The 12,135-nt window shown below is 44.4% G+C and overlaps 1 protein-coding gene across 1 annotated transcript in view; it reads right to left on the minus strand.

The window, feature by feature from the left end:
• Positions 1-1,991: 1,991 nt before the first annotated feature.
• WNT9A (Wnt family member 9A) overlaps positions 1,992-12,135 on the minus strand; it is a 60,678-nt gene continuing 50,534 nt past the window's right edge. Inside the window, exon 4 of the mRNA XM_080383764.1 lies at positions 1,992-8,980. Coding sequence (XP_080239890.1) covers positions 8,507-8,980 — 474 coding nt within the window. The 3' untranslated portion in view covers positions 1,992-8,506. The remainder of the gene's footprint in view (positions 8,981-12,135) is intronic.

The following is a 12,135-nucleotide window of genomic DNA, read 5'->3' on the forward strand; positions in this document are numbered from 1 at the left end:
ACGGTGGAAAATGAGATTGGAAGGTAAAACAAATGCAAGAATTTTGCATGCATGGGAAGAAGAGACTTGGAGAACAAACTCTGACTTTGGAGACACAAGCCAGAGTTGTCAAAGTCCTGCAGCATGCAATCAAGGACACAGTAGCCCTTGTTTAACAGCCTAACCTGGGATGTACAGCAGTCTATCAAGGGTAAACTGAAAGGACAGCTGCAGCTCAAGCTCTTTCCGAGCTGTTTTTCTCTTATGTGCCCAGCCAGTCTGCCAAGCACCTTGGCTTGGCACTCTGCTTGTTTGAATCATCTGGACCACACTTAGCTGCCTCCACGGGGTGCCAGACTGTTGAGAAGCCGCACCTGGGCACTGTGAGAACCGGGAAGTTACTGCAGGGTGGGAAGTTATGCCCCGCCAGCTGAACTACCAGTGCTGGTTACATGCTTTTTCTTACCCCACCCCATAAAGATGCTTTATGTTAACTTGAGTACTTGACCATTGAGGGAGATGACAAGGGTGCCTGTTCCTGGTTGCCTGTCTCAACAGACAGTAGCCCAGGAATCTAAATAGCCTCTTACTTAATAGTTCACCACTTGCTATCTCAAGGTCTTTTCTGCCACAAGTTTTGTCTAATCTAGGGCCGGGTTTTGGGGTGGCATGTTTCTTCATTTCTTTTAAACACGTTGACCAGTTGGACCTCAGGCAGCTGCTGGTTGATGTCTAAGCTTTCTCCTCATCCACATGAAAAAGAGGTATCCGTGAACCAGCCCACAGCTGTGGTCCAGAGAAGCAGCATCTCATTGCATGTGCTCACGTATGGGGGCACCGTGTCATTTCTCAGAGGCTTTGCAAACCCAGATCACCCATGTTTGAGTCATTAGTAGGTTGTAAGATGAACAGCAACAGGCTCTGGTTATTTAAAGCTCAGCTGAAATGCATTTTAGGTACCAAATAGCTCCAGGGGCCATTGTGGAGAAAAAGACATTTGATCAGGCAAGACAGTATGTAGCCTGGGATAATGACAATTTTTTAAACTGTTGTCATTCAGCCAGACTAAATTTGGCCATGTCCTACCTATTCTGAGCTCCAGCCAGTTACTTGATCAAAGTAACTTTGCAATCACATCATGACAGTGACATTCTGCCAAGGTATCATGACTTCTCCAGCAAAGTATGATGACTAATGCAACCCCACAGAAAGCTGATGATGTCCATCAACCTCCTGAGTTTGTTTAACACTGTATTGCTCAAAACACCTGCACAGTGACCAGCCCAAACACGAGCACTCTAACAGTCCCAAATCTGATTGTACTTTGTGAGCTATTTGACTGGGAGAGCAGAAGATATGAGGGGGTGGGGGGGAAGAGCAGGAATCTGGGCGTTCTGGCCTTGCAAAATCAGTGTAGAGGCATTTCTCCGGCTCACGGTACTGCTACAAGGGCAACTACATTTTAAATTCTGAGGCACTACCTGGGCTGCGATCGGAGGGCCAGCTCAAGGGCCTGAGATGGACAGATCTCAGAGTTCACTGGGCAAGAGTTAATTGTTGCCAGGGCTGGGCTTGTTGAGGACCTGTTTCCTGAGCTATCGACCCTGCTTTCTGCAGGCATAACTACTGCAGAGAGAAAAGAACACTTTCCCCTATGAAGGCTGCGAGCATCCCTTCCCCTGAAAGCCTGGGGGCTTTCAAAGCAGGGGGGAGACTGCAATGAGATCAAAGAGCTGAGGATCTCCACCACTCAACCAATTACTAGGGATCGTTTCACCTCTCCCAAAGCATACTGTGACCGCATGTTGGAAATACACCATCCCGCTCATCTAGGCAACACACTTGCCGCTCTGCTAGGCTTTATGGTCTTTTGAGGCTTACATTAGCCACAAGGGCAGGCTGGCTCCAGGACCAGAGGGCAGAGCTCATGCTGAGGGAGGCACAGGGGCTACCACAACCACTGGACACAGACCTTTTCCAACAGATGCAAAGAAAGAGGAACATGCTTCAAGTATAATTTAAAATACATTTATTGTTTCATTTGTTCTGGCTTTTTTTGTTATACAAAGATGTTAAATAACTTAAATACATTCTCAACAGTCACTCAGAATCAGATTTATACCTACAAGCTGTACATATGAGGTAGAGAAAAATAACTTAGGCTCCCATAAGACATTGGAAAAAAAAACAAAAACAAACAAACAAAAAAAAAAACGAAAAAACAAAACGAAAAACAAAAGAAAAATACTAATCCTTCATGTTAGTATTCCCACCTCCCTTTAAAAGGAAATGCCATCCCAGGTGTGCAAAACAAATCCTAGACTTTACATTCAGGCCTCAAAGGGCATCGTTAAGAGACTGCGGCAGGGTGGAACAAGGGAAAATTCCTGCGCTGGTTTGGTAATGCTGTTTCGAATGGGTCCATACCCAACAGGAGCTGGCAGGGTTATCCACACATAACTTGATTAGTCTTAAACTCATCCCCACTTCTATTAACTTCTACTAACCTAGGTTTCTGTGTCTTTATCCCCTTCTATTCTCAACAGGGGAAAAGTGGCACCTCCCATGGGCCACAACGCTTGCAGGAGGTGGCCACACTGACTACAGACCATGGGCTCAGCATCCAGCGAGGGATGATTCCAGGCTCACTGCAAATGCCCCGCTACCCCAAGCATGTCAGCATCTCCCCCCACTTTCCTGAGCAACCCTGTGACAAAAAGGAGGACTGGGTGAGGGAGGAATCTCCTGCCCCTTTGGGTCACCTTGCCCAATGCTGTTGAGAAGGGGTTTGCCCATTTCTGCAAACATGCAGCAACAACTGTGGCAAATGAGTTATTCAGATGTGTCCCCTGATAAGCCTGCTGAACTTTCTGTGTCTGAATCGCTTATGGCCTCAACCCTACTGACTCCCTGCACCTGAATAAATGCAGTTACAGGAAGCCCACCACGATACCAGAGCTAAACTGTGCTTGCAAAATCCATCTGCTCTTCCTCCCCACCCACAGGTACTACAGAGTCCTATGTTGTTCAGAAAGACTCTGTTTCCTGGAACGCGTAAATTGCTCAGTCCAATCCAATGTTCATCACCAAAAAACAGATCTAAAAGCTATTCAACGGCAATATCCCTGGCCCTAAGTTTGACTGCTTTAGCAATGACCACTTTTCTACAGGCCTGATCCTGTGCGGTACTGAGCCCCCTTTGAGTTACACGAGCAGCAATGGTCCTAAAAGGCACCATTTCTCCTGCAGGAAAATGTTGCTCTCCAAAATTCATCACCTAGTTAGCATCCCGAAAACTGAAAGGCAGGACGAGCTGCTCATGGAAGCCAAATTCAACCCAACAGATGTGCAGGCAGAGCCCAGCAAACCAGGAACGAAGAGCTTTGCTGCACCTGTTTGAGTACAGAACAGACCTAATTTTACTGCAACATCAACTGAGGAATTTTTCACAGGCACCATAATCCACCAGAAAATTACCTTAAGCAGCATCTACTCCATGAAAGTACTCTCAAGAAATCTGTCCCTTCATCTGGGTTCTTGTCCAACCCTACCACAGCCAAACCAACCTAATGCATGTTCACTAACACAGGGCAGCTGAAAAACAATTAACAAAGAAATTCAAGACCTGGGCTGACGGAAGGCAGATGTGTACGAGCTGGCTGGCCGCAAAAAAAAAAAAAAAGAAAAAAAACCCCAAACAAACACCAACTTCAGAAATTATTTTGCCCCTGCTCAGGTCTCCAAACCAGCAATCCCAAAAGCTCTTTTGGAAACAGATGGTCCATAACTCATCCTTGCTTCCAAAGGTGAACGACAGGCTTCCTGAACCACAGCCGACCAAGGTCCCAACTCCCCAGTTCTACACTGCCTCATTCAAATAGATAAAAACTGCTTGTGTTAGATCAAGTCTGGAATTTGGTCCTCTTCATTTAACCTTCCCATGTACTCAGATTATTTTTTTTTTCCCCAACAGTTTTAAGAGTCATTCTTCCCAGGCCAGTGGAGATCAATGGCAAACATCTAGTTATTGATCCAGTTACTGTAAATCGGTTTCAACTTTCCTCCATCCAGAGCCATCTCAAGACCAGGACGCACAACTAAAAAAGGGTAAGCTTCAAGTTTCGGGTTAGGTTTTTGTATTTTAATTACAAGCTACTTATTCTTCATAACTAATTTTTAGTGTCAAGAATCCAAAAAACAAACAAACAAAAAAAAGCAAGCCCCTTTGACTAAACACTGTTTGTTTCACCAACTGGAGTCTTTTCAGAGCTGGAGGACAGTGAGAACGTAATGTTTAGGACTTGTTTTGCATGTCTCCACATCCGGCATATATGTCAGTCACACAGAATAGAAGCTTGTTAAAATCAGATGATGGGTGCAACAATTTTTTGTGGGGGGGTTTATTTCTTTTAATAGAAAATTCTAATATAAAACAGCAAACATTTTCAGTTTGCCTTGTTTACAAAAATATTATATATTTTTTTTTATATTTCTGACATAACTAAATGCACTATTCAATAAAAATATTCTTCCATCAGCTAACTTCTCTTTTAAAAAAATTAATTAAAAAGTTATATAAATAATGGTTGCACCCCCCCACCCCAAAACTGATCTCGCAAGTCTTGCTGGATCAGCTTGGGAGAACCAACACATTGACGCTTTTGGGGGGACAGGGAGTTAAAGGGGATCAGAAACCTCCCCTACACCCGTCCAGTTACATCTGCTGCAAAAGCCTGTTTTTCTGGGGGTAAGAAAAAGGGGGAAAGTTGCTTTGCACTTTTTTTTTTTTATATATATATATATATGAAACGACACCATGAAAAAGTCAGGGACCCAAACCCACTCTTGTAGTAGTTTTACAAAACCGAGCAATTTCATTGAATTGCACTGGAGATCCAATGGTGTGGTGGCAGAATTAGCCTTTCTGGAAAAATCCAGTTTCCTAGAGCTGGAACACAAATGGGTTTTACTGGAGACTACGCAATGTTTTATAGAGGGCTTTGGAGTCTCTCATCTAGGGCTCTCTGAGCTCGTGTACGGAGCGGCGCAAGCAGAAGCTCTTGCTCCCTGGGTTAATGCAATCCCAACACACATCTATCACCAGCAGAAAACCCAAGTCAATTCTGCCAGCCGCTACTTGTTCCATCCTACTCAAGCTCCACTGGATTTTTCCAAAACAAGGTTTCCGCTCCCTGCCCCCCACCCCCCCACCCCCCAAGTCTTTCTTCAAAGATAAGGCAAACATTGGAAAACGCTGGGACTAAACACTCCCCCACCCAAAGCACACACAACGCGGTGGGGGGGGAAAGAAAAATAACCCACGTATGTTTTACCACCCTAGGTCAAAAGGCCAAGAAGACAAGTTCTCCTGATTTCAGAGTGTTAGTATATTTTATACACTGCCTATACATTTAACACATGTGCCTCGCTACTATTTAGTTATTTATATTTTTTTTTTAACCACAGGAGAATAAACCTTGCTATTTACAATATATAACAGGCAAGTAATATATCCACATTAACATAAATACAATTCGTTTTTTGTGGTGGTTTTTTTTTGATTTTTTTTTTTTGATTTTTTTAAAATACTTACAGAAAGCATCCAGGCTTCAGTGCGTGAATTATAATACACAGAAGAGCTCTTTCACTCAGTAGTTCATTCACTCTTTGCCGCTTTCTTCTAGTCAAGCTTTGACAGCCTGCCTTATTGCCCACCCACCTCTCTCTCCCCCCGCTGCCAAACACACCAAGCGCCCCTATCCCCAGCCGACCCAGGCATTTCTCTGCAATGATATCTATGCCAACACCGCCCTCTCTTCTGCATCTAGGGACTCATTCTCCTCTCACACCAGTGCAATGCAGAGTTACTCCAGCGAGGTCAACGGAGACAGAGACACCAGTGAAAAGAAGGAAAATGAGGCCCATGGTTTAAATATAACAATAATAAAAATAATAATTAATAATAATAAAAATAATAATGCACATATATTGCAGCCCATTCTTTAATTAAGAACAAGTATTTTTTAAAAAAAAGAATGGAGCCAGAAATAGTAACTCAGACCCAAAAATCCTCCTGTTCTGAGCAGGTTTGGATCTGGCCTTACTTTGGAGGGGAAGAGCTATTCTAGCACACACACAGAAATGTAACAGTGAGTTTGCACATACGTGTGAGAGAGAGAGACGGAGACAGAGGGAGAAAGAAAATTTAACATAATACCACATTGAAACCATAAGAAGGTCCTTCTGAAGGGCTTTACAATAAATAAATGTTCGTTCAATATTTATATATATGTGTGTCAGCGTGTGTGTATATATACACACACATGGACACACTGAACAATAGGTTTCTAGTCCGTTTATTTTTCAAACCATTAGATAAACTGCTCGTGGGTGACTTTCAAAGCGGTGCATCTCCCAGGAGCTCCGAGACCTTCCTGCAAACTTTCTGCGTCAAATGCACCAACGTGCATTTGCTGTGGTGGAAGGGACAAACGCCGCGTGTGGATTCCTCCTGCTCCAGCACTACCCCAACCTCCCGAATTGTACAGCAAATAAGCAAACATCAAAAAAGAAACAGTATGCTTCACTTTGCAAGACCATAGTGCTACTAACAGTAACATCCCATCCTGCCCCATGCCTCCACCTCAAGACTTGATGCCAACGAGCCAGGTTGTACTGCAAGTATTTGTTACTAAGAAAAAAAAAAAATTTCTCCTCCCAGTAGATGCACATGAACAGCTTAAACATTAGTGGCTACTATTTGGGGGGGGGGGGGGGTGGGGTGGGGTGGGGAGCGGAAATTAAAAAGAAAGAAAGAAAAGAAAAAAAACCTGAAAAATAATGGTCCATCTTGGGAAACTGCTCTCTTTTTGCTTGGCTAACATCTACTACTGCTTGAAAAACTCCAGGCAGATTTCTTCTTTTGAGTACCAGATTAATGGCTTCTATCAAATTGGTGGAAATTGCTACTACTGGACAATAAAAAATTGCTACCAAAAGTAAAATAAAATGCCCTCCGCTCTCCAGTGTTTCCTTAGAAAGCTTCGTTGAGGCATTCACCAGCTGCTTCCAATCCACTTCTATATGACTGAAGAATATCGCCGCATCAAATCCTGGATTGTAAGTATCCTCTTCAAAGGAAAAAAGAAATGCTAAAGGTTGTCATCTATTTCACAGTGTCAGAGTGATCTACCACTGCAGTCCATTTCTGGCTTCTCTGGCCACTTGATAGTTTGTCTCTGCATCAATTGGTTGTTCCGAATCCAAGAGTTGGTTAAAATTTAGCAGTTGTATTTTTAAAATACAGTTCATAATCTAGTGGTTAAAAAAAAATATTTTAAGGTCATAGGGTTTACATACAGCTTGTGTCATGTACCACTGCCATAGTTTAGAGTAAATGGAATGATGACCTAATAAAATCAGTCAACTCCTCCAGAAGTCTTCTCCACTCCAAAACGGCTGCTATACAATGCGAGACAGCACCACATTCCAAGATGCACTCCAGTTTCTCTTGTCCTACTCAGAAATGCACGTCCAAATTCAGCTGGCATAAGACTAAAAAGTTCCAGTTCAGATTTCTGAAGCAGTTACCACAGGGTGAATCCGATCAACAAGAGGTGGGAAGAGGAGAGAAAAACAAATCATGCACAAAACGAAAATAAAACAAAAGTATCTAGTGGTTTAAAAAAAAAATAATAATTAAGACGGTGATAGTGCTAAAGAAACCGCATTTGATGAAATTTTTTTAAAAAAAACCATGTGATCGGACTGAAGGGGACAGGCACATCTGGTTTTCTACTGGCTTCCCAACCTCTTTCTTGGATATATTTCTGTCTGCAATGCGGTAGACCCAATGTTTTTTGAGCTGTATTTGGTGATCAATGGATGTGGATACGGAGCGGTGGTTAAAGAGCTCGCCCTGCCAGGGGGCTCTGTCAGAGCCTGGTGGGCTCGACGTGCAGAAGCCCCAGCAGAGGAACGAACCATCAGGGCTGTTCCTGCTTTCCCTGCATGCCTCTCTCCAGTTGTAGAAAGGGACATAAATGACTGCTTCCCACACCGTCACATTGAAAGCAGAAAGATCTTCCTTTTGCATCTGCTTATCTCTCTAAGCAGCTGGGTAAGCTTCAGGAACAAAGGAGCACAGGTTATTTATGCCAAAGAGAATATATCAGGCCAGGAGTTCATGGAGGATTGGCGAAACGATCAAGGTGTTCCAAGGAAACGATCCGTCAAACTGCGTAGACGACTAAGGTGAAGGTCAACTGGTGTCTAACCCCAGTGTGACAGGCACTTATTTCCACATGGTTGGACCTCATTAAAATCCAGTCTACAGGAAAAAAAAAAAAAAAAAAAAAACAAAAACAAAACAGCAACACAGCTGGGTCACCTGTACCCTACAAAGTGCTTATGTCTCAACATAGCTTTCAGATCCCAGAAGGTCAATCAAACCCTGTTTGTCTCCATATGCAGTTCTCATAGATCGCCACTGCCCGTCACCGAGGGTTGCCATCAAGCAGAAGACGCGTCAGTCTTTGCAGGTGTAAACCTCTTCTCTCTGGGTGCACTGCTTGCATTCCACATAGCAGCACCAGCGGACCTGGCACTGGCACGGACGGGTGACCACCCGGCTCTGCGTGTTGTGCCCTCGCCCGCAGCAGATGCTGTCACAGTTCTTGTCTTTGTAACATTTCCTTCCCGAAGTCCCAGGTGAGTATCTACTCATCATACAGAAGCTTGGGGAATCGTCAATGTAGACAAGATCCGTAGTCCTTGGGATTTGATCACTGTGACCAGGGTTGGACTTCTTGGGTGGGGAGATGTCTCCTTCCCCCGTGGCCTCATTGGTAGTGCTGCCCACCTTGAGCGATGTCTCATACTTCTGCTTCAGCTGCTTCCCTATTTCATGGAATGGAGAGAGCTGCCTCCAGCACGTTCGGACAGTACAGGATCCAGATACGCCGTGGCATTTACAGGTTGTCTCCACTCCAGCTTTGATGACCTGCAGACACACACAGCCCCAAAAGAAAATCAGTTACGGGGAAAAAAATCAAGACACAGAGGAAAAAAAAAAAAACCAACAACCACCAACATTTGCTGTAAGACACTTCTGGAACACAAAGTTGATGACAATAGAACAACCCTCTGTTGGAAGAGGACAGAAAACCTGTACTACAGGAAATGCTTGTTTTAGAAAAGTCCCATTTCGCAGGAATATGACATTTACCTGCCAGAATATTGCTTTATTGGCTAGTTAATGATACTAGTAAGGTATACAACAGCTGTCCAGTACTGGCACTTATCTACGTAGATAGAGGTATGATGCAACTAAAAGATTAATACGTATTTTAAGACCTATTTATCTATTTTAACAAGGAGATACGTAACAAAAGTGGAAGAAGTTGGTTTAGGGGAGAGAAGAGGGAAAATGCTGCTGTGGCACACACAGGTGGGGTGTCCACGAGTGTGGACAGTAGGAACCTTCCCCATACCACAACTCACGCTGCTCCCCATTAGCAGTGCAGGCTCAGTGGAAACACAGTTAAGCTGTGCTGTTCCACCAGTAGTGACCAGGCATAGCATCCCACCCGGTCCACTTTGTGACTGAGGAAAAACCTTCATGGAGCTGAAATAAATATCTAAGCCCTCAAGAACAGCAGCCTGAATCACCATCACCAAAACCAGCAGCTCAAAACAACCTCCAGGTAGCTTCCATCTCTCCAACCTCTGTTCAAGATCCTACTCCAGAGTGTGGCAGCATGTTCAGAAAGACCTGCCAATTTTTTCTGCTAGCAGTGAAGAAGCCAGCATGTGCTTTTAAAAACAGAGTGCCATTGCTTGCTGGCCAAACATACATTTAACGAACCATGTTTTCATGCAGGGTGAAGCCCAAGGCTCCCTCCACCTCCTCTGCCCTCCCTTTCTCTGAAAAATTAAGATGTGAAGAAACAGGAAACAGACCCTTGTGTGAAGGGCTCAGTCATTCCAGGTGCTTTCATGCAGCCTCCAGGATTTACTCTGCCCATGGCACCAGCTGTAGGCAGCCTGGAAGGCTGGTTTCTCACACAGAAGGTGTCGGGGGAAAAAAACATGAAATGTGGGTCAATGCTGCAGTGAGAAGAGTCCATCCCAGTGGGTTCGGCACCCAGCCCATCAGGCAGTGACCCCTGGGGACTGCAGCAGGGCTGGTGGCTGCAGGGAGGACTAGGGGAGCAGTCTCCCATTTTTAACCAGAGAGATGATGTGGGGCAGTCGCTCTGCAGGGAGATAGAGCGACCTGAAATTATCAGTTCTGGCCATAGGAACAGACACCCTGCACTAAAGGCTGAACTATCTGCCCCATCTGGAACAAAGAGGAGCTACACCATGTCAGGCTGAGGAACCTCAACTGCTGCCTTGATGCTTCAGCAGCACCTCAGGGTGAGGAGGGTCTGAGATTTGACCAGGCAAGAGTGTGGAGCAACGCCACAATCACACAGGCATTCAGGGGCTGCGGTGCCCAAACATTGCCTACACAAGCCACCGTCCAGGGAAGAACAGGCTGCAAGGTTCAAGTCCCAGGCTTGCATAACTTCCATAATGTACTGGTAGAACCTTCTATAATGTGTTTTCAACTGGGATGGAAATGTGTATTTTGTTCTATGTATAAAAAAAAAGCAGAGCACTTATGACCAAGGTCTTCAAACTCCATGTGGAAAACAAAGGGAAGGCATTTAAACCCTTGGAAACTAAAGTGGATTCTGTTCCCTCCACATCAGGACTCTTATGTTAAACTTCTTGCCTGCTTATGCCTCTGGACTACAATTATTGAGGGCAAGGCTTGGTTTCAAATCCTTTCTGAATTACTTAATATTGGTTTTTATTTTAATATTCAAACACTTGCAGTGGGTGCTGTAATGAGAAATACGATTCATCACACATGTCTGTAAAGGAGGGAAATAACTTCCTTCCAGATATCAGAAAGTAAATGTGCATGTTTAATTTATTCCCAAAGCAAAAGAAAGTCAGTCTCCATATAGCAAAATGTCCAGGTTTTGCCTGGGAATAGTGTGCATGGGAATAGCTCTCTTCAGACCACCACAAAGTGTAAATACAGGAGGAAAATCAGAGCCGGTGGAATGAGAGTGTTCCCATACGAGACGGAGGGAATGGAAAGGCAAGGTTATTTTCAACAGAAAAAGCAGGATGGGAAGGAGCAGCAGGATCAGAAAGGGAAGAGAAGAAAGCAAAGAGAGAGCCAAGGGTTATTCATCCTGGGGAGAGACAAAGGTGGTAACAGCCACCCTGGGTGCTGTAAAGGACCCCATACACATAAACTGGCTGATGCTAAACAAAGGATCCCATCCTTTTCAATCAGGCTGCAATAAAGATGCTTCATGGCACAAAAGCGTATCCATCATCTCCTTATAAATGTCATCTGAATGTTCTCTCCCACCTTCTCCAGAGACAGATTTACACCTGGGACTCCTCCAGGGGCAACATGAGAGCAGATATGTTATTTGGACAGTCACAGATAACCTACATTTTGTCCACGGATTATAAACATATTTTTATATTTCTAATTCTCTCTCCCCACCCCTTTCCCAAAAATAGGTTACATTTTGATTTCACATGGGTAAAGTATAACCACTCCCTAAAATAGCAAGTTAGAACAGAGTTTGGTTTATAGAGCTGCCTCCTGTCAAGGTACTACTGAAAGCGCCCTTCCTTTGGGCATCTATGGGATCTAAAAAAGAAAAAAAAATATCTCCCCCCTCCGCCCATTATGGCATCTGCCTACACTATGGCCTCCTGACAGCAGCAGACTGGCTCCAGTCCATGTCCTGACCATCCGGTTCTTAATTATTTGGCTGCATGAGTCCTGCTGAGCACCATGTGCAAATGTGCAATAGGTCATGGACTCAGAATTGGGGTCTGGCCCAATCCTGATATTACAGAGACATTTTTAGAAAGACCCTATGCATAATACGGCCTTCAGCAAAGCCTGGCCAATGGTCACACTTCATTCCTGCGACAGCCAAGACCTTTTCAAATGCAATCCAATAATACACAGTAGCATTCAAACAAGTGACGGGTTACAGAGAGAGATGTGTTACTGCTTATAGTACTCAGCTGGGCTGGCTTGGTTAGGGGCTGTCACGCTTTGCATGCCAAAGT

The sequence above is a fragment of the Falco punctatus genome (assembly GCF_963210335.1).
Source record: "Falco punctatus genome assembly, chromosome: 4".
Taxonomy (NCBI): domain Eukaryota; kingdom Metazoa; phylum Chordata; class Aves; order Falconiformes; family Falconidae; genus Falco; species Falco punctatus.